Source organism: Alosa pseudoharengus, unplaced genomic scaffold, assembly GCF_046254945.1.
Source record: "Alosa pseudoharengus isolate Yale_2024_CS ecotype anadromous, Long Island Sound unplaced genomic scaffold, YU_APseudo_1.1 YU_APseudo_1.1_scf_13, whole genome shotgun sequence".
NCBI classification, from domain to species: domain Eukaryota; kingdom Metazoa; phylum Chordata; class Actinopteri; order Clupeiformes; family Clupeidae; genus Alosa; species Alosa pseudoharengus.
The window spans coordinates 20,441,061-20,463,967 of NW_027468598.1; the positions used below are offsets into that span (position 1 = coordinate 20,441,061).

At 41.8% G+C, this 22,907-nt stretch overlaps 3 protein-coding genes across 5 annotated transcripts; 2 read left to right on the forward strand and 1 right to left on the reverse strand.

The window, feature by feature from the left end:
• The first annotated feature begins 1,682 nt into the window (after positions 1–1,682).
• On the forward strand, positions 1,683–9,685 carry relb (v-rel avian reticuloendotheliosis viral oncogene homolog B). 2 transcript variants are annotated; one of them, XM_076282451.1, is made up of 11 exons: positions 1,683–2,215; positions 2,613–2,624; positions 2,729–2,904; positions 4,111–4,401; positions 5,481–5,641; positions 5,794–5,885; positions 6,046–6,177; positions 6,436–6,540; positions 6,707–6,922; positions 7,841–7,912; positions 8,516–9,685. In XM_076282451.1, the coding sequence occupies exons 1-11, from the start codon at positions 2,173–2,175 to the stop codon at positions 8,998–9,000; spliced, it is 1,785 nt and encodes a 594-aa protein (XP_076138566.1). In that variant the 5' UTR covers positions 1,683–2,172; the 3' UTR covers positions 9,001–9,685. The 2 variants fall into 2 exon arrangements, with proteins under 2 accessions (XP_076138566.1, XP_076138567.1); XM_076282452.1 differs by lacking the exons at positions 1,683–2,215; positions 2,613–2,624; positions 2,729–2,904 and adding an exon at positions 3,548–3,877.
• Positions 9,686–12,426: 2,741 nt separating this feature from the next.
• mrpl28 (mitochondrial ribosomal protein L28) lies at positions 12,427–15,214 on the reverse strand. 2 transcript variants are annotated; one of them, XM_076281560.1, is made up of 6 exons: positions 15,123–15,214; positions 14,175–14,487; positions 13,787–13,939; positions 13,560–13,688; positions 13,385–13,468; positions 12,427–12,719 (listed from the first exon to the last, which is right to left on the reverse strand). In XM_076281560.1, the coding sequence occupies exons 2-6, from the start codon at positions 14,460–14,462 to the stop codon at positions 12,624–12,626; spliced, it is 750 nt and encodes a 249-aa protein (XP_076137675.1). In that variant the 5' UTR covers positions 14,463–14,487; positions 15,123–15,214; the 3' UTR covers positions 12,427–12,623. The 2 variants fall into 2 exon arrangements, with proteins under 2 accessions (XP_076137675.1, XP_076137673.1); XM_076281558.1 differs by having other exon boundaries at positions 13,385–13,471.
• A 312-nt stretch (positions 15,215–15,526) lies between these two features.
• Positions 15,527–17,139, forward strand: gemin7 (gem (nuclear organelle) associated protein 7). Its single transcript, XM_076281561.1, has 2 exons — positions 15,527–15,585; positions 16,119–17,139. The coding sequence occupies exon 2, from the start codon at positions 16,139–16,141 to the stop codon at positions 16,517–16,519; it is 381 nt and encodes a 126-aa protein (XP_076137676.1). The 5' UTR covers positions 15,527–15,585; positions 16,119–16,138; the 3' UTR covers positions 16,520–17,139.
• Positions 17,140–22,907: the final 5,768 nt, after the last annotated feature.

Here is a 22,907-nt window from a genome sequence, read left to right on the forward strand (position 1 = left end):
GATTCAGACATTAGATTAGATTCAACTTTGTCATTGTGCAGAGTACAAGTACAGAGACAACGAAATGCAGTTTGTGTCTAACCAGAAGTGCAAAAAAGCAGAAAAAGTACAATGTGATATACAAAGTAGGTGGTGCATAGACAGGACAAATGATATAGTGCAGTGTAGACAGTAGTATACAGTTGTTTTCAGAAGGTGGTTTAGAGTAGTATAAATTAAATATAAGTATGTGCAGTGTATTAGCAGTAACCTTATAAGAGCAGAATAAATATGGCTATGTTATATGAGCAATGTATGAAAAACATGTACAGATATGTGCAATGTAGTGTCAGTACCATAGTAGCAAGAACAATATAGATATATGCATTGTATTAACAGAATATATTACCGGAAAACTGAATAAATGTGGATATTTAGTATGAACCAAATAAACAGATATGTACAGTATGTACAACTATGTGCAGTGTGGTAACAGTACCATTGTAGTGCAGAGACAGTAAAATTATAATAGTATTAAGAATAAGTGCTGTCCGCCTCCTTGTTGTCCCTGTCAAAGCTGCCATGGTCGTGGACACCTCAACAGGCACAGGCAAGGAGGCATCAAGCGGGTGGTGATGGGGGCTTAGTTCGTTGGATGTCATCGGGGTGCAGAGCTAGAGTTTAGTAGGGTGACAGCTGCAGGAAAGAAGCTTCCTCTGAACCTGCTGGTTCGGGTGCGGAGAGACCTGTAACGCCTCCCGGAGTGGGGTAAACAGTCTGTGGTTGGGGTTTATTGTATGGGATTAAATCTTTAAAGGAGCTTAATGAAGGATTTTTAGGTGTATTTTGTATAGGCAACTATTAAAGGGGTAATGAAATTCAGATTCAGTTGTACACGCAAACAACAGCACTGTTGGTAGGCTACTGATAGCATGCCAACAGGTGCCCAGGTCAGATACCACCTAGGCACGGCCACTGTGTGCTGTAATACGCTTGGGACGGGCATCGAAATCTAAGAATCAAAGTCTACAGTGCTTTATTCCTGTAGGGCTCGTCTGTAGTTAGCTTGCTCGTTTTAGTCCAGAACTCTTTACTGCTGCTTCACAAATTGGTTTCCTATGTAGTGAGGATTACGAAATTTGTAATTTGCTGAAACAGGCAAATAGTAAAATGCAATGACTATAATATGTTATATAACCAATAATTCCATAATTGTCAGTAGTGTTTTTTTGTTTTTTTTTGCCAGTAGTGTGCAAGTGCAAGGGATTTCTCGAGCGTCTTTCAGATTCCTCTAGGGGGCGTGATTGTTTGTAGAATTTAAAATGGAACTACACGAGACGTTCTGATTGGATTGGGATAGAATGTATCGTTTATCATGATCCTAGAAATTCGCTTGATCCAGTGACATTCGGACCAGAGCGCATATCTCTGTCTGCTGTTTTCTAATTCTGTGGCTCAGAAAAAAGGTGACTGCGTAATAGTGTTGCTCACATAAAAATGTAAATGGTCATAGGTTACTGGTAGGTCATATAGTAGACTACATTGATGTTTCGCCATACAATGCGGGAATAGCATTTCATTGTTGTTTTATTATTATCTTTCTATTTCACGGCCAGTGTTCAGATCCCAGAGTTAGATAATTGGAAGTGATGTGACCTCACAGCACTGAACAGGGTGATGCAATGGCAAGAAATGTTAAAAGAATGTTGAGGCACTTGGATGGAGGCAACATAGGTTCTCTGGTGAAAATCTCTACAACGGTTATTTTATGTTCAGATGGGATGCTGGTGGGTTGACAGTTCTGACATGATTTTCAAGGTAGTCCTTTCAGGTGTTAGTGTGTTGTCATGGTAGCGTGTTGGGGGTTTTCCCAACATGTGACGCTCGGGGATTTCCATTAGCAGAAGAGAATCACTGCAGAAAATCGAACAAACATGAGGAGCTGACATCTTTCAGCAAGTAAACAGAGGAGTGGTAGTGGCCATTACGCTAAACCGTGGTGTTTCCTTGAAACGGTTGGAGTGAGAATTAAGGACGTGGTAGAACGCGGACAACGTGGATTCGTGGAGCGCTAGAGGCCAAAGAATAACTCAAGCTAACGTCATAAGTTTAGTTAGAGTTTCAGGTCAAATGAGCCCATTACAGTGAGAGTGAGAGCGTTTGGAAAACATCACAGATCTGGTTCTTTCTACCATGACAAACATGAGTGTCCATAACGGAACGCGCGGAGGCACAGGTATGACATTTTTGACTTAGCTAATGTTGGCTAATTTATGTTGTAGCTAAGATTATGTTGATGCAGCTAGTCGACTCGAAACTATTTACAATGTGCTGTTAGGTCCAGCATAATATACCGAGAGCAATTGGTTAAGGTAACTATTTGAAATCGAAGGGTAAATGAGCAAAACCTCTATGACAATAATGACGCCATTCAGAATCCTTAATTCGTGTTTGGTTTGGCGCTTAGCTTTCGTTTATGATACGCTGCACCGCAACGTAGCCTAGCCCGTCTACTGTAGCCTAGTCTAATTTTCGTATCTGACTCCTTTTGTTTTCTAACAATTTAGCATCTTTCTAAACTGCAGTGCTTAATCTCTGTTATGTTTACTCCCCCCCCCCCTCCTCCATCATAGATATAGACCTTGGTGAGTTTGATACTTTCACAGATTCATTTTATACGTAAATGGATAGCGTCAAAGTCAATATGATATGAGTCTGTCTGTCTTTAATGTGTTTCTTTTCTGTATAGACATAATCCAGGAGTATATCGTGGAGGACACATCGTTGAGACCTCAGTTCGTGCTACCTGGGCCTCCTCTGCCTCCTCCCCCTCCTCCCGACCCGGATTCTGACAGTAGGACATTGCAAAAACTTACAAGTCCCAAAAGGAACGCAGTGCTAGTACCCAGGGGTACAGCCTCCCAGGTGATTCAGTCTATTCTTCAGTAGTTTATGTATCGGTATCGTTATATTTATTGACTGTGTATCTTTTCGAAGTTGCCATCTGCTACATAATCAACTAGTGGGTTGGCCCTAGGTGCTAGGCGACGTTTTTAAACCTTTTATTCTAATAATAGATGATTGTAACTTGGTACTAACAATTTATGCCTATATAAAACTCATTGTGATCTCTGCAGTATCTTCCTATTCTTAAAGCTTTTATTTGATGCAATATGAGATCGAAGCCGTTATGCATGAATGCTTTTGAGGCTGCTGTGCAAGTTTCACTTTCAATCATTTTTGACGCGCCCTGTCGTAGCTTTTCTTAGAAAAATAAAAGAAATACAGTGACGACCTTGGCATTACAAAATCATCCAAACGTTGGTTTTCATGAGTAAGAATGTCTTTACTAAAAAGAAAGCAAATCATGTAATATGATTCCTGCATGCTGGCTCTCAATTTTCCTGCTCATGCTGCCACGCAGTTCTGTTACATTCGCAGTTTGTTACATTTGTTTACAAAATATTTTTTCCGCTAAAGTGATTGCAAATATTGGTTTTAGAACAGTATACGTAGTCTACACATAGCAACCAATACTAAGGAAGTACAAATGGGGTTGCTCCGGGTTGCTCTGCCCGGCTCTGCCCTTGCTCAGCAGCGTCACTTTCTGGCGTTCCTATTGGTTGACTCTCTTTGCTGTACTTTTTTCTGAACACCATCTTCCTGTTTCAATGCTATGCTTCCGCCCACAAACTACCCTTTGTGTAGTCGTTCCCATTTCATATTTAACGTGCTTGAAAGCTGTCTTTGTTTTGATAACTTAGGCAATTTAGTTGTTCCTGATATTGTTGCAGCTAAGTTTGGTTGCTTCTAAGCGTCTTTTATGATTCTTCAGCCAAGTTGAGATCCCTCTTGTTTTCACTGACAAGTTGTTTTCAGCCAGCACGTGCAGCACCTTGTAAGATACTTTAAAAACTTTTATTTGTAGTGTGCTTGCTTTGTATTCTGTGGTTTTGCTGTTGCCATCTGATTGACCAAACAAACACTGATTTCTTGGACTGGGGAAAAACGATGAAGAGGAAACCATACTGTCATGATTTCATTCCATTAATTTACTCAACCAGTAAGTCTTGAACTGGTCCAATGTTTCCAGACTTAACTTTAACAGTAAATCTGCTTTTCACTTGCCAGCCCCTGCGGACCTTTCCTGAAGTCCAGACCACAGTGCACCATCCTATGAGGAGTTCTAGGGGAGCCGCCCCCCGGTCCGGGTGTGGACGCGGAGGGGCAGCGGCAGTGCAGCGGGCAGCCCGCTCGGACACAGAGCCACTGGAGCGCCTTCTGGACAAGCCGCAGCTGGTGGTGACGGAGCAGCCCAAAGAGAGAGGCATGAGGTTCCGCTACGAGTGCGAGGGTCGCTCTGCTGGCAGCATCCTTGGCACGAGCAGCAACGAGACCAACAAGACTCTGCCTGCTATTGAGGTCAGTCCCGAACCATCTCATAGACTTGCTGACATGCAGGGAAGTGGGGACACATTATTGAACCTAGACTAGAAGAAGCTTGGAGATGTCATGGGAAAACTCCCCATATGTCTGCAGGCTTTTTTGTGATGAGCGTCAAATACCAGTGTTTGGTCACATACACCCTCTAAATTTAAGTGATGTGAATATATCAGGCACCCTGAACATTTCAAAAGTCACTTTTTTGAGGTATCTTTTCTAAAGACAGAAAACTTAGCAAGAACAGCAAGAAAACTAAGCAGAAATGTCACAGTTCACCAGCAAGTCACACAGACCTAAAATAGTTCAATAAGCATAATTTATTTTATGTGTGAGTAAAACATTTTTTTTACAGAAATTCACAAACAAATTATATGATTACCTATATATGGGGCACTCTCTCACACACAGTCACATACTTTTTGGATTGCCTATATTTTGATGAGACATGACATGGTACTGTTCACCAAAAACAGAATCAGTCTGTGCTATGTATGATTTACCAGCTTATCACCAATGACGCCTTATTTAAAATGTTTTCTAGAGTGTAGCCTACAGATGTGTTTGTAAATACATACCAATAGTAGAGATTTTGTGGATTGTTACAAAACTATCAACCTCTGTAGCACCAGTGCTATGAAAAAGAAAAGTTAACATACAGCCCTGTGTATACACTTGCATGCAGGTGTGATGACGGCTTGACTCTAGGTAGCTTGACTCTTAATACCTGTTTCACTGTAAATGTGCATTGGTATGTGCAAATGTTTTATTTATTATCATGGCATATTTTGGATGGAGGGCACTTCTGGAATGTACCCACTGTCCCAAATGATTGGGGTTTCCCCCCCTGTGGTTTGGCTGCGAGTTGTAGCACTCCTGAGAAGCTGCACTCCGCATCTTCACTCTGAGAGGTCTACACCCTCTTCATGCGGTCAGAGAGAGGGAATTACCTCTTGAAATCTGACACGTCCCACCCTGTCTGCCGTTGATGCCACCGTTTTTGTTTTTTCGTTTCGGTTTCACTTACAGTCTACCTCTATCACTTTCTTGCTCCCTCTTAGATTCAAGGACCAATTCAGGAGATAAAGAATGTCACAGTCACTGTTTCCCTAGTCACCAAGGACATCCCTTACCGCCCACATCCCCACTGCCTCGTGGGTAAAGACTGCTCTGATGGCATCTGTGTCATTCACCTTAATCCACACAACACCCGCCGACACAGGTGTGCTCTTCTTTGTGTGTGTTTGTTTGTTTGTTTGTTTGTTTTTATGGATGTGAACATATGAACATGTCAAATTATAAAACATTATACATTATATTATGGCCCTGCCCTGCCCTGTATTTTAATATTCTGAATTTCTCTTTGTTTCATAGTTTCGCCAATTTGGGCATTCAGTGTGTGCGTAGGAAAGAGCTTGATCTCTCCCTAAAGAAGAGAAGGGATCAAAAAATTGATCCATTTAACAGTGAGTAATATTACTTCTTATAATAAGAGAGTTTCCACACAAATTGTTTACAGAGCAAAACATTTATACTCTCCAGAACACTTATGCACTTCATATGTGTACACATACAGTAGTATGTAGACCCACCAGTGAGAAATAGCTTGTTTTCATTCTGTAACAGCTGGCCAATCTAAGAGCATCGAAGATATGGACATGAATGTGGTCCGACTGTGTTTCCAATGTGAACTGGAGAGGGAGGATGGCGAGAGGATCCATCTGTCCCCAATCGTCTCCAACCCCATTTTCGACAAGAGTAAGAGCATACTGCACAATAGAGTACACTTTCCCTTTCCATGAAGTGAAAATAGCACTTCTGACAAAAGTCATGTTTTTCCTCAATACCTTATTGTATTATCTTGGTTCTGTAACTCGTGTGTGTGTGTGTGTGTGTGTGTGTGTGTGTGTGTGTGTGTGTGTGTGTGTGTGTGTGTGTGTGTGTGTGTGTGTGTGTGTGTGTGTGTGTGTGTGTGTGTGTGTGTGTGTGTGTGTGTGTGTGTGTGTGTCTGTACAGAGGCTACAACAACATCAGAGCTGAAAATAACTCGGCTGAATATCGTTAAGGGGCCATGCACAGGGAAAACTGAGATCTACATGTTGTGTGACAAAGTCCAAAAAGGTTTGTTTTTATTCTGTTGCATCCAGTTCATATTGGAGACATTACATAGTTATAATACAAAGAATGGCAGCGAGCAAAGCTGACACACAATTCTGTATTAAGTTTTAGGTTAAGTTGTCAGTATATAAGTTGTCTTGTGTCACTTGTTTTGAAAACCCACACTCAGATGACATAGAGATCATCTTTGGCCGGGGATCGTGGGAGGCCAAGGCTGAGTTTGCGCAAACAGATGTCCACCGACAGATCGCCATCGTCTTCAAGTCACCCCCCTATCAGGACCAGGACATCTATGAGGAGGTGGATGTCAACGTCTTCCTCCGGCGTCTTTCAGACCGCATGGACAGCGAACCCGTCAAGTTCACCTACACAGCACATAATCCAGGTCAGCATCACATATTATTTGCCATCTTTTTCACCTCTCAGTGCTAAATTGAATGGTGGTGTTCACTCTAAAGGCCGACACACGCATGGCCAGCGATGCGACAGTCGAATGTGACGGTGGAATTCTGTTAATCTTTTTATTTTATTTATTTATTTATTTTTATTATTATTATTATTACTATGATCTTTACCTTTTAAACTATTCTTTCACTATTGCCCTTTTATGCTTTTATTTGTTATTACTATTTGCTTTTGTTTATGTAAAGCACATTGAATGACCTCTGTGTATGAAATGCACTATATAAATAAACTTGACTTGACTTGACACTACTGGTGACACGATCACCCATCGATTCAGTGGAGATGCACTGACCAAATAGCTGTTTTCTATTGTAACGTATCAAAATCGCCCTAAAAAATAGAAAGGGGCCGATTAGAGCGATGTGATGGCGATGGTCGCTCCGCCATTCAGCTTGTTGAGTGCGTTTCCCCATTCACTTCAATAGATTGTATTCAATTTTGCCGGTCGCCTGTCATAAATCACCGTCACATCGCCGGCCGCCTGTGGTAATGCTTATGCAAGTTGTTCTCAGATGAATCGGAGGTTATTTATGAACACAGTGCTGAAACTAAAAGTCGCCTGCTGACATCCTCTTCCAGTTTTGGTGGTCAGCAGTTAATGCTTTTGGAGAGACAGTGGCAGGAATGACTAGTGGTAGTTGGGCTCCACCTTTTGACCTGGTTCTACCACATAGTTCCCTCCCATGCGTAATTGTTCCTGTTTTCATGACTAAGCTGATCCATGTGATGAGCTACTGGACAGAATAAATGACTTGAGTTCAACTGAATTAAAAAGGACATGCTTTATTTGATATTAAGGGTTTCTTTGTTTTTGTGTGTGTGTGTATGTATGTTTCAGATCCTTATGGGGTAAATCGCAAAAGAAAAATCAAGCCTGACATCAAATTCACTGATGGGTGCAATGCGAGAGGTAACATTTTCTCCTTCATTTAGATGTCCGGAATCGTATTACTATTTCTACTGCTACAACTACCCATATTACTGCTACTCCTACTTTTACCACTACTACTACAGGGTTCCCACGGGTCATGGAATTTCTGGAATATGATGGAATTTCAGAAAGTCTATTCCAGACATGGAAAGTCAGGGGATTTGATCATTCTTGGGGCAAAGTCATGGAATATCAGGGAATTTTGTTGAAGCCATTCAAAATTGACTTGCCAAAATACATTTATACAGATATATTACCCCCACAGAAGTGGTGTATATCTGGTTATTAGCTTTACTGCTTGTTTAAGTAGTCGTGGTTAGCCCAACTTTGTTTAGTCAATGCCCATTTATTTATCCCCCATTCCAAAAAAGTAAAAGATTCTGCGGCTGCTATGAAATCCTTGGTCGGTATATTGTACCATTCATTATGAATGGTACAATATACCGACCAAAGATTACTATTAGTAGGTGGATTTTCATTTTTTTGAAAGTTTGACCTAGTGTGGGAACCCTGCTACTACTACTACTAATAATAATGATAATAATAGGAACAATAACAATATCACTCCCTCTTGCACCACAGCTGAGAGTGTGATGGCAGAACCTGCTGTACCTCGTGTCTTTGACTCCTACTCCTATCCCCTGGAGAGCTCTGTTGGCATGGTGACCCCATCTCAAGAAGACTTACCAATCCAGCCTGTTCAGGCCCTGGGAGACATGTATGCTGTTGACGAACTGAAGCAAGAAGACCCCATAGAGACTCTGGATCCAGACACCATGAACATGCTCTCTTCAATCATACAGATGCTTGAAGATGGCGGCAGCGCTAGCTTTGGCTTGCCTGCGGCCAACCAGGACGAAAACTCTAACTTTAGGGATGTAGACTCTTTTCTTATGGAGGATCCGTCCGCAATAAACATGAGTATTTACACAGACATGCAGTTCAATCACATGGTCAGTGGTGGCCACCATGCTGTTGCCCCCTCTGTTCTTGATTTGATTGAGCAGGGCCTCGCAGAAGGCCACGGTCTTCCCCAGGTGAAGACGGAAAAAGACGGTGACGTCTGATGCCCCTCCACCCCCCCTCCACCCCCCCCCCCCCCCCACTGTCTATCCCTCACAGGTCATTGCATCACTTAGGCCCCTTTTGCAGAGATGTTTCAGACATTAAGGCCTTGGAGAGGAAATGGATGTAGCTCTTAGTCGGGTATCGCTGGCCGAACCCAGTATCACTGTCCGTCCTGAACTTTGTGAATAGCATGCTATGCATTATTGTCCTCGGCTGCTCCACTGAAAAACACTGATCTCTGTACAGCTAAATGGACAGTTAGTACATATATGGTTGGCCAGTCAGGACCAAGGTATGGTCTTGTTTTCCTTGTCAAATATGTCCTTAATTTCCTTGTTGATGTTTGCTTTGTCGAGGGTCCAGACATTTTGTACATATTCTGGTCGACCAAATTCAAATGTTACATTAAAATAACAGCCCTACTGCCACAAGTGGAAGAAAATAAGGATGTTCATACTATTATTAGTGTAGTAGTTATTGAAGGGATGGACCACACAGACCACTGAATTAATTTCCAATAATACAGCCTTATCTTTGACTGAGAACCCTAGTGAATTCTGGTAACATGAATTCCTTTCTAGCATTTTCTGTCAGTGTGTATAGATGTTTTAGTCATGTGGACCATTAATGTTTTACAAGTGTGCCCTGTGTGTCTTTTGGTTAACATTAAAACTGTTATATAGACTGGTGCATTCCCATTCACTTTCCTTCATTATTAGGCTATTATTGGATTTGATGAAATTAGCTGAAAATATTTGTCATGATTGTGGAAAAGACTGGGCCCTAACTTGCGAACACACAGTTGACCTCCAGAAATGAAGGCATGGTGGAGCAATGGTATCGTCATTGTCTGACTATCGGTTGACCCAAGTTCGATTCCTGCTGCATCCGTGTTGTTTTGGATAAATATCAGTCAACCAAAGTCATAGCCAACTGAGTCAAATTGCGCTAATGGCAAGAACCTGTACTACCCAAAGACGAAGTAGTTTTACAAAAAGGAAGAGTGGATTTTCTCATATCTGTTATCTTTAAAGTTTCTCACTGCCTTGTGGTTCGACTATACTTTGTAGATCATGTGTTTGGCCCTCTCACATTCTATATGTGCGATGTTTGAACACTTTCAATGCAGAAGTGATCTTTTCCCTTCGGCTTAGGAACACCTTGACCTTGACCTAATCAATTTTACAAGGGTGATAAAACCTCATTTGAAACAATGGAGCCTTTCACTTAGCTTTTCATTAAACAATGCATGTCAATAAGGGTAGTTTCTCTGTTCCTTTGTGATGGCAGTATTCCTTTGACATGACACACTTGTATCACATAAATGATTGAGGTGGCACTCATAATCGTTTGCGATTCAACTGAAGAAGCAGTTAACTGGTGGTATATTTTGGTTTCCGTCATGACTTTCCATTGAATGAATGAGTAGACCACCAGGGGCAAATCCCCCCCATGTATTTCCCACCTTTCTCCCACACAGATTGAAGCATTTTCCATCTGTTGACAGCTGCAATGTCTCAAACCACAAAAATGGTTGACCAACACTGGAAAGACATTGGCCTTTCGCCATGGGGAAACTCCTGCATGTTGCTCAACACTGCTGTGGCTTCGGCTGACACTGATATATGTAAATGAGAACTCCACTCGTGGACATTATTTGATGACACCCTAATAGACGCCTGTATAAGTTCCCTTTTCTGCACTACAAAGACAACCAGATTTTATTCCCAAACAAGGTACTACATCACTGTCATCTCCCTTCACACAGCGGGAGTGTAATCTCAGCCTGTTTCTACCTTCAGAAATGCATGGTAGTTAATGTTTAATCATGAACAAACTAGGTAGAAACATCCCTTTAGGATTTTTTCCCCTAGTCTGTTCATGATTAACCATTAACAAACACACATTGATATAATAAATCCAGAAGGTATGGTAGATTTACACTGGGAAAATCTTTTTCCTCCCTCATCAACTCAACAGTAGCCTTCTTCTACCTCTAGCTGGTGGCCTAATAGTGGGTGAGTACCGGTAGGACTATTAGCCCTGGCTAAAGATCTGGCTGCAAAAATGGCACCCTACATATGAGGGAATATATGACAATTTTACCAAAAATAGAAGATAGCTCCTTGCAATTCGTAATTTTCTTCATCTTTTCATATTTTCATCCCTTCTGATTACAGATTGAAGAAATCCTAAGGCAGTAAGATTATGGAGCATGACGACCCATCCTACCCATCATTTTATATCCTTTTATGCTTTTTAAACTTTTAAAAAGAACTACTATCACCTGGATGCCCTAAATCAAAGGCTACCAAACTTAACACTGCTGAGGCCAAATTTCAATTCTGAAAATCTGCTGCGGCCCACCCAGACATTTATTAACAATACTGTAGTCGGAGTACTCGCTGAGGGTCCTGTTCTACACTGGTTCACTGATCTTTTGATGACAACCACCGCTCCAATAACACACTTTAGTTTAGCATTACCCATAGTCTGTCAATGAATTTTGATTAGAGATATCTGGCATTGGAGATATCTGTAACTTTCATTCTGCCTAGTCAAAATGTAATTACAGATATCTTGAATTATTTTGTCTTTGTAGTTTTGACTACATGAAATGACATTGCAGATATCTGTATTACTATGCAAATTAGGCCCGCATCCCACTTTAGGCGGGAGCAGAGCGTGTTGTTGTTAATTTGAGCACTGATTAGCACTATGTCAGAGCACCCAGAGGGCGAAGGAGTTTTTAAATCGTCTTTTTAATACTGCAGCCCTTGCAAGACAGGAGCTGGCAGCAAGAAAATTTGTTTTTTCGATTACAGCCAACGCCATTGTAGTGAATGGAGTTTCCTGTAGATGGAGCTGGTGCTTTTAGTAGGCCTACACATGTACAGTATTATGGAGATCAAGCCAGTCGATAATGTGACAGTCTAATAAACCACACGGTGTTCCGAAGTCTCTGAGTTTTAGTTATTTAGATGTCGACTAGATGTCGACAAGACATCACAGCCACGACTGCTTCCCTCTTCTTCTACTCATAGAAATAAGGAAATAAACCCACTTCTTCTTTGATTATGGCGGGGAGGGGAAATTACGTAGGCCTATTTATGGATATCTAAAATAGAGCAACGTCATGCACAATAATTTGCACCAGTCATAATGACGTTGTTGATATCTACAATGTTAATTCCGGATAGTCACACTTAGCTTTTAAATGTTAAAAGGGCTTGTGATAGTGTTGTGAATACATTGTACTAATCTTGTGCTGTGATCTCGCCACTGGAGCGAGGTTAGTGTCGTGAAACCCTGCGTGAAAAATAGATGCCGAATAAGTGCCCAAAGTGCGTTGCAATATGGCCTCCGAGTGCAGGGACTTGCCTAAAAGGACTTCGCTACAATTCAATAAATCCCAAAACATAAAATTGGGACAAATGTACTAATGTTTCCTTCTTACAACTCAATTAATTTACTAAAGAAAAACAGTCACATATTTACATAAGCACTTTTTGTCAATGCCAATTCGTTTTGTGATTATATAACATAAGCACATGTCAAATGTATGGGTCAAATTCATATGCAGTAAGAGTCCGTTCAAGTTATCAGCCAGTAAAACTGTAGACTACGTCTTCTCCACAATCTTTGGTTCAGAAAGCTTCTGAATGGCCAGCTCCTTCACAAGGCTGTCCACACATTCTTTGAATACAGGCTCAGGCTCCTTCAAGAAGAAAACAAACACAAAGAGAAACCAGAGTCAGTGAGCTGAAACAGAAGGGGCACTCATTTAAAATAAAGGCAAAGTGCCAAGTCAATCAATGAGCAAAATGTCTTGTGCATGAGCGAAAGCTATGATGTAGCATGTGGAAGCACTACGTTGACCCATTGATGTTTGGACTTTGGGATCTTTTTCATGGTATTAAATTAGCAATTCGATTTCACCTCGTTATTAAATTAGCTTTAGTTTTAGAATTTAAACTTTGTGCTTTGCCTGTCAGTTAAATCGACTATATGCCACCTATGGGTCTTTAGCCATATATATGTCTGGTGGAGCATCAGTGAAACGCCATCTTCTGTTATATTCTGTTCCTCTGTGTTCACACTGACACTAAATACCTTTTTTATATCTTTACACACATACATACTGTAAATCCTTCAGTATGTTAACATGCTCATTCTCTAGTCTAGGCGCAACACCCAACCGGGTTCGTGTAAACGGGTACGCTAAAACAATAGCCGCTATGACACAGGTGACGATCCATCAGAAATGTTTGTGCTGGCTGAAAAGCCATCCAGGAAGTGTGTGGCATACAGGCAATTAGAGCCCTAGAAGTGTTTATAGACATGGCATGAACCAACATTGCTCTTCTTGGTCACGGTTCCTACCTTAAGTTCCAGGACTCTCTGTTTCTCCACGGCTTCCTCCAGACTCAGACCAACCCACTCTGCTTCCTCCTCAGCGATTTCAAACTGCTGTGTGAGATACCATAAGGTATGGGTTAATAGTAGGCACTTATCTCTTCGGTAATTCATACAAGAGAACAAGGCCGCTTGGGCTCACCATGTATCTCTTGCAGACTTTTTCTCGACGATCTGGATCCTCTGGATACATGTCCTTTCGTGCCAATTTCAGGAGCATGGCCCTCTTAAGGTCCATTCCAAGTTTGGAGTTCAGATCTTGTTTGGGTGTCTGACCACGTCACATAGGAAAAATAATTATACTATATTTTATAATAGTTACTAACACTGTAATCAGGTGTATTGCTGATTTAGAAGTGTCCTACTCACCTCCAGGATGTAAAAATCAAAGCCATAGGCAGCATCAATGAGATCTAAGGTGCGAGCAGTGACTGTGATGTTGAACTTTTGGTCCAGGATCTCACTGTAAAACTCCCTCTTGAAGAGTTGGGGCTTCCAGGTTTTCTTAAATCGTGTAGACAGCTTAACAAAGATGAAAACATGTTCAAAGATAAAAACACAATTAGTCAGTACTCCTCTGTATTCAGCATACGGAGACTATTGCTAGTACATTAAATGTAGAGTTACAGTCTGATTATCAAGCTATGAACTCATGAAATGATTTAACATTTTGAGGACCACAGTACTACTATCCCACAAACGTAACTAAGATTAGAAATGGCATCCAATACATCACAAAACACAACTGAGGACAAACCTTTTCATTGTTGGCATATTTGTAGCCTGATATCCAACCCTCTCCTCCCCAAAGACCCTGCTGGGACTCTGGCGGGTAGTAAACTGGAACGGGAACATCCTGCACGCGTTCTTTTTTACCAGTTTTGGGGTTGGCCTGATACTTCACTCCAAGTGCTTTCCAATGCACAGGTGTGGGAGGCGTTTTGTCTTCCCAGGTTTTTAAATAGTGTTGTGGGAGTCGGGAATAAATGCCTGTCTTTAGCTTAAGAGCTTCCCAGATACGAGGTGGGTATTTGTGGAGTGGCATCTTCTACTAGCAGGTGGGATCGCATCTACAAATCAAAATTAAGTAAGTTAGCATTCGATATTTAAAGATTCGTCCAATACATTGTTAGCCTAGTTGTTCCTATAAGTAATATGACACACAGACGTGGACAACGTAGAACACGTTCAGTTGTGCAAAACTGATATAATGTACTGTCAATTTCTTTTCACTACCGATTCAAAAGTATCAGTGGTTTCTAATGAATGAAAAATGCCTTGCATTTCAACATTCACTTAACGTTAGCTATTCAGTGATGAATGACTTCTGACTAGCTCATTTGTTGCTAGCTTGACTGCTAGTGTGGGTAGCAGGTTGATACCCCAGCAATATAAATCTCTCCAGGTTCCACATGGGATAACTAGACAACATTTTCAATATCACAAACAACATGACCTTACACACAATAACAGAAATTCTGCTAGGCGATCTACATTAAAATCTACTCTCTTCACGTTTCTAGCGCTAACGTTATCTTACGACTAATCTAACTCACTTATCAGTATCAGTTTATAAGCAAGTTTACTTAGCTATGTTACATGCTGGCTAACCTGCTGCCATTGTTAACGATTCAAAGAAAACCTGAGTTTGACTGGTGATTCCCTACTTTATGAATGCGACATAAAATAAATAATAAAGACATACCAAGTTGGCTAGGCTTGTACTAACGTTACATTATGCTCAGGACTCATAGACGGTAAAAGACTGCATGCATGTTGCTTCCAAGGACGTCCTGGTCCTACCGCCTTTCACGTTACTACTTCCGCCTGACAATGCGGGGTTCCGTAATATGCGAATAATGCCTTTTTAAATAATCTCCTCGTATAACGATACAGTGTTTCAGTATTTCAGTGTTTTTTTTTATTATTAATATTATTCAGACGAAGTAGCTGTGAGAAAGGCGAGTTTACATAAAGCTTTAGGCCATATATCACTATAGATAGACCTACCATTATTTGTCGATAGAGGACGCTGCAGTAACGTTTTTCACAGAGCCGCTCTGGTTTTTCACAAAGCCTCTCCGGGCGGAACGTTAGTAATTGTTCTCAGTACTCTCCGGTAAGTTTCATACTGTAACTTCCGTGTTCTATGGCAGAAAACATAACTGGTAAGTGCCTAAATTAAACATTGTGCGGTAATTACAGTGTAGGCTTAGGCTACTTCGAATTATTATTCAAGTGCACGGAGCAGCCTGCATCTCTATATCTAATTGTTAGTTCTTTTGTATTATTATTTTAAATCTTGGCACGGTTTTTCGGAATCTTCCACGCACAGCACTTAGATGTTAACAGCGCATGCTATATTTTATTTTCTACCGTAGCCTATAATTTAATGCTTCTGTATATCGTTACAGGGGGAGTGTTTCTTTTTTGTTTGTTGTTTTATTCAAAATTCGCTATTCGGCAACGTTTGGCAGGATAATTATTCCCTTTACAAATAGATCAGCCAAACCCCCCCCCCCCCTAATGATCTCTTCGTCTCTCTCTCTCTGTTTCACTCTCTCTCTCATGCCAACTTTGTGACAGATGTTTGTGACTGATCAATCCGTCTGATCAAATGGCTATGACTTTAATATTGTAATCTGAATGCCTGTAGATTTTCTTGGCGGCTACTGACACAATGGTGTGTTTTTTTCTGCAGCTATTTGACTGCCTATTGCAATGAAGAAGACCCCTGTCCCCGTCCTGAGATTGCCAAGGGGACCAGATCCCAACAGCCGAGGTTTTGATCCCAACTCCCCGCGGTTTATTGCCCTGTGTCCCACCTCCATACCGGCCTCTTCTGGTGAAGGGGCCAGCATCGAAGAGGAGCAGCGTTCTCGCAGTGAATTGAGGGAGCGCTTTCTCCGCACCCTTATCAAGATGACAAATAAAACTGTTCACTTCGACATGCATGAGGGCGTGCAGGTGGAGGCCAGATTTGGAGCATCAGACATTGATGTGCTGAACTTTCAAGTGTCAGAGTTGCAGACACCAATTGGTGTTCAGAAGGAGGCCTTACTTCGCTGTCAGGATATCATTTCATTCTCATTTGATGTGTAACCATGAACATAAACGTCAATGTGGACATGACCTGAGATCACACACACTTCTCCCTTTAATGATAGGATGGCCATATTGTACCAGTGTACAGTTTTCTTCATTTTTGGTTCATCCAACAAGCAATGCAGCTTTGTGATTTTCTGAAGTCACTAGGCCTATGTTATGGTGGCTTAACGCCACCAGAGGGAGACCAATGTATTCAGATGACATTAATTGGAGCTATCGCAAGGTTGAGATTTTGAGTTCAACTCGCCCTATGGGAGCAAGTCAGTTCTTTGGCATCTTCTGAGTGATATTTTTTTCTTCTTCTTGAATGTGTGTATGGAGAGGAAGAAATGTCTGCAGGTGGAACACTGATATAATTGTCTGGAAAACTTGAATTCCCGGAGCGGGCCCTCAAAGGAAAAGACAACGTTATGTTTATCTCGGTTAATCGTTTTGCAGGGTTCATGATGGTGCCTGCTTGGAAGAAATTCTTGTTTGTGCACACATCCGCTGGACCGTGTTCTGGAATATTTTTGTACCCAGCATTCACCTGGGGTGATGGAGAAAGTTTCTGAAATTGTACCTGTCTAATAATAAAAAAAATGATCTAGCTAAAACAGCCAGCATGGTGTACTGTGTTTGCATCCTGTATCACATAAAATATTTCATAACAGTATCTTATCCTCCCTTTGTCCATTGTATTAACCTATTTTATTTATTTATTTGCTTTACATTAGTGAGTGTCCTTACTTCTCAACTATAACACACTAAACAATAATTTAACAACAATAATTGACTCATAATTTTCCAACAGCCATTGCCTAGAATTTTTCTCTTAAATTACCCTTTGTGGCCATTCGGATGTAAATAAGTAAAATTGGGTTACCATCACATCACTAGATACAGGTATGCACAAAGAAACTTTGCCCTCTTTAACTTCTAGTCAAAGACATACTCATTGTTGGTTTTGACAAAGGTACACTCTTATTGTTTGTCATTGTTGTGCTGCTTATAATTGCACCTTTCTCAAGTAAAAAAGTGTTGTTCTTCAGGTAGAAGTGCCAGGATATCTATCCAGTAGAGTGTTTGCTTTCTGGCAGGCAAATCACCCCTACATCAAGGTCATTGTTGAAGGATTTGTATGATGATTTATCTACTATATCTTTGCGACAAGTCAGTTATGTTCTTCACCGCTTCCTTGCGACATGGGAACTGTTAGTGTGACCAATCTTTCCTTACCCGCTTTTGCCACATATATGATTCCTGATGATGATGTTATTATGACATATATGATGCTGTTCACTCTGAATGGTATTAAATTAATTTATCAGGGGAGTAATTCCTAAACGTTATATTTGCATCCGTATCCATCCTCATCCGTGCCTATATACAATGGCAGTAGGAGATACATCTCCCTCTTTCAAATCCCAAGCTGTGTACTTCTCCACCATCTTACACGTCGTAATAACACAGGGCTCCTCTGGCCGTTATGTCATTCTTCCCTGGGCCGATGCATCAGCTGTATTTGTTGCGGCACTTTGGGCCGGATGTGGCGGTAATATTTTAATCTCCCTAAAAGGTACAGCTTGTTTTCCAAAGTCCCTTTTTTTATTGGAATATCATTAGGCAGTGTACAATGACTGTCCCTCTGTCGTACAAGCTCAATTACTTGCAAGGAGGTGGGGGTATGGGCCTATGCTTTGGAAAAGAGAGAGAGAGAGAGAGAGAGAGACAGAGTGCAGCGCCGCTGCCGATGGCATGACTCATGCTCACTCAACTCTGGCCCTCTGAAGTATGAGAAAGATCCCATTTCGTCATCAGGGGCTCTGATTCAATCAGGAAGCCTGCAAGGACATGCAATGTTAATTTCATATCCTAAGTCACTGTCGCTATTCTGTGCCACCAGTACCGCCCCTACCACCGGCTTTTATCTTAGAGTTGCAACTCTGTTAGCTAGCTGCAGGCCCCGGACAGTGAATGGTTGCTCATGGCATACATGGCAGACGTCTGGGGTCCACATTGAGTGGTCCGTCAAGGCAATACAGGGGTTCCCTGACCATGCATTTATCATGAATCACTCTTTTTCACGTCACTTCACAGCTATGGTCCACAGCTTGCCTCTTAGTCAGAATGGTAGTCCCTGGGTCAGAGTCAGTTGAACACCCTTGGTCTACAATGTTGGTGTTGATAGCTTTGGGTCGTGGGTTGTTGTATGGTGGTCTGTATGGTGTCTGGTGGTGGACTGTTATTATGCCCTTTTGTGATGTTGGGACGGGAGTACATCCTTGGTTGACTATTGTGCTGCGACTTTATCTGAATTGTGGTTCTGTTTAGCTCTGTCTGTGGTCAGGAGGAGGAGAACAAGGCCTTGTCTATTCATTTGTGTGTCTCTCAGTAGCGTATCATGCAGTCCACCGCCTGTGTTTCTAACTGCTGAACTCACTGGCTGTCTCTCTCTCTTATCTTCTCTGGACTTGCTCTTTTTGCTTTTTCCCCAATCCTGGTACCCTGCTTCTCCCTGATTCCAGTGGAAAAACATCCTTTTGTGTGTGTGTGTGTGTGTGTGTGTGTGTGTGTGTGTGTGTGTGTGTGTGTGACTGTTTATGTGTACATGCATGCATATGTGTATGTGTGTGTGTGTGTGTCTCTGTGTGTGCGCGTGAGCAATACGTTTGTGAGGGGTGAGATGGAGGTTGCGTGGGCTCGTGTAGTCAAACGATGGTACAAGAAATCTGCCCCGTCCAACAGGAAGCACATTCCACTCCATCCTGTTTGTGGCCCTCTCTCTCTTCCTGTCTAACGCAAGAACATGTCTGTGATAGCTTACAAAAATACATGGCCGCGTCCTCTTAATCACTCACACTCCTACGCCCCCCACCTCTGCATGCCCAAACACTGTGGTCAAATAAACCCTGTTGGTTCTCTTACTGTGCTGCTGTTTTTGGTTTGGGATTCACTGACCTCATATATTGACCTCTCATTAGGTAATCCCCTCCTGTTTCTTTTAAACCTTTATCTCAAGCTATTTTGTTCTGAAAACTGGTACACTGGTGTCCTACAGGTTTAGTGGCATTCGTGGAGACTGGACAGTTTCTGGAGATTCATTACATGTAAGCAAGGAAGGAACTGCATTTCCTTTGGCAAGCTACCTGTATTTGAAGAAGTACATTTCCTTTCTCCAATACATCAAAATTGCAATGTAATATCAGTAACATACTCATGCACTTAAAGCATATGAACTAAAAAATCTTGCACTGCACTGCATATCTATCCATTTTCTCTGCAGATTGATCTGGAGTCACATTGTTATTAGGGATGTAACAATACACAAAAATCACAATTCGGTACGTAGCCTACCTTGCTGATGAAGTCACAGTTTGGTTCATTTTCGGTACAGTACGCCTGTAAGTACTGCTACTTCTAACCTAACATTCACTGACAATATTGCTGATGCTCAACACAACACATATAAGCAGGAATAGAATTTTGAAAAGGTGTCAACTGTTTTTTGGCATTACTAAACTGACATATGGTCAACTACTTAATATGTTTGTGTCGGAACTCTGAACTTTGAAACTTGGTCTGCATGCAAAAAAGTTGATTATTGTTTAATACTGCATTGGTACATTTGGTAAACATCTGTATTGAACCTAACATCCTATACCTAAACGGTTCGGTGCGAATACCTGTACCTTTACACCCCTACCGGTTAATCATTGACACCTGGTAGAGCTAATGTTCTTATCAGTCCCGGGATAATACTGTTGGTATAAAGCAGTCAGACTTGTAGATACCGTGTAGATACATGCACTCAAGTGTCCTCGAGAGTTGGTCAGTGCATCTGTCTCACTTGAGACCTTGCTCTCTCACTGGTTTGTTGTACTAACAACCACACAGCTCGTGGGTACACTCAGGCAATAATATTTGCGTTAACTGACAAGGTAAAAAGTGAAGGGAGCTTTTGGCCGTTGCTCACGGCAAAATTAATTTGAGGTAAAAAAAATCTGAAAAAATCTAAAAAAATCAGGTACTATTTTCTTTCTTGGTCCAATTCCAATTTTCTTTAACAGTTCATGTAGACAGAATGCCCTCAACAACGATGCTAAGTCAAACTAAGTCACTGTTGACTGTTGTGATACACTACAGCTAGCATGCCAACATCCTTTTGACCTTGACCTTAACCTTGTTATGAACAACACAGAGGAGCTGATTTCTCCCCCAAAATAGTGCCTAGCCATTTTACTCGGGACTATCTTGCTTTCCTCATATACTCCAACAGTCCTCACCAACCGGGTATACATGTTAACTACCTGCATTACATCCCTTGTGTGACGTATGGTACCATGAGTCTGCTGCTGTCCCCTGTGCTAGTCCAGGGCCCCTGAGCTATGTTTAGGTTAGCCCAGGGAAGGTGGCTCCTTCTGGTTGGGATGTTTACTGGAATGTGCCCATTGTGGCGGCCATCGAGGCACTGAGTCATCAGGTTTGTTTGACTTGCCTTCTGGGGAATGTTGGAGGCTCTCCAGCGATTGTGAAGTCACTGAAGTTAATGTGACCCATGCACTTCCCTGGCTCAAGTGGCCCCTGGAGATAAAGCCAGCGCCAAGGCTGCCATGCCAGCCGTGCCAGTCTGCCCTCGAGACTGTTCTCCTCTCTCCACTCGACCCCGCACCCCCCCCAGGTCCGTGGTCCATACTCATGTGTATCCCTCACATGCCATCGACTTTTCTGAGGATTGTGGAGCCATAAGAAAAAAAAAACTCTTTGAAGCCCTCTCACACATCAATTTGTAAGCTATAACCCACTCCTAGAAAACCATTAACTATTCAGTGACACCATTGCCATAAGGGATCCCACTTAAACAGGTGGCCCCATGAACTGCTTGGCCATGGTGGCTCCAGCATGAGTGGCTGCCTGTGCCCCCTATATCTAAATCACTACTATTGCTTTGGTAGGACTGTCTCTGATTTCCAGGCCATGTCTGAGCAGCAGGACTTACAGCAGACCATAAAGAGCTCTGAAATTGGCCCCTATTCTCAGTTTTCTCAAGATTACTTTAAAACAGTATCTTCATGTTCTAATGTGTCAAAGGGTCAGTTCCTACTGAGGAAATGTATGTATGCACTCTTTTGAATTACTGTCACTACATTAAAATCAAAATGACAGCTAATGCTACATACTACACTCTCATGTGTAAATGTATGCACTCTAATCGATGCCTGAAATTTACCTAAATTCTTGCCAACTGTAAATTAACTGTAAACAGGCAACCACATAGTTACAGCAAGTGATAAAATGCACCGCTAACCTCAAATTCTGGTTGGCTATGTGAAGTCAACATTAAATATGCTGTTTTTTTTTAATTTTATTAGAGATCTGATTTGACATATTTTAAAATGTATGTGTGTCAAATATAATAGAACTGTATACAGGAGCAGAGAACTTAACTGAAGGGTCAGGCAAGAAGAGGCACAATGTCCTCATCTGATTTTGGAAGAGAAACTCATCTTTGAATACAGTAGCATTTCATCTCTACTTAACCCTCTCTCCCTTCCTAAATAAACAGCTCCCCCCAACCCCACACCCACTGCCCACCCAGCATTCCTCTGCAGGGTGGAGATGTTGGCCGAAGGCTTGGAAGAGTGGGTGGGATGCGTCCCCCACTGTCTAGACAGGAAGTGATGCGCAAGATGGGAGATTCTAATTAGGCCCCTGATTAAAGATAGCACTCGCTATCTACATCAAAGGGGGGTGGGGAGCAGGGTATGTTCCCTCCGATGGGCCCCAGAATGTAAACACCGGAAGATGCCGCTAACAAGATAGAGATGTGATGGGTGGAGGGGAGGGGGGTGGGACAGGCTCTTTCAATGGGAAATACCACTCTGATTGGTTGACCTTGCAACCCCCTCCACTCGTGACCAATCACAAAAAAGGCACCGCGTAGTGTTGGCGTGCGAGAGGATTTTAGGCCTCAATCTGCCAAGGTTCCTGGCTAAAATGGATTATCCCACCATTAGCAATCAATGTAGTCTAAAAGTTTCTCCTAAGAGCAGCTGCTTTGAGCTTTACAAGCATAGTTGTTGCTATGTGTACACTACACAATGCAATGCATTAGAATTGAACAGATGGGGAAGACACTGGTGACGCATTACTCAAACTTTCCTCAACATATAGCGATGGAAAAAGAAAATATTTTGTCTTAATAATGACTGCACTGCAAAAACTGCTTATCTAACAAAATCTCACCAAGTGTTATTAATCTTATATCAAGATAAAAAAAACTAGTTGGTATTGTTTTCAGTATAAAGAGGCTTACCTAGCGCTTTCTTGTGAAAACATTTGACTTAATTTAAAAAAAGGTTGACTTATTTTAAGACATCTCATCCTGAAAACAAGCAAATTT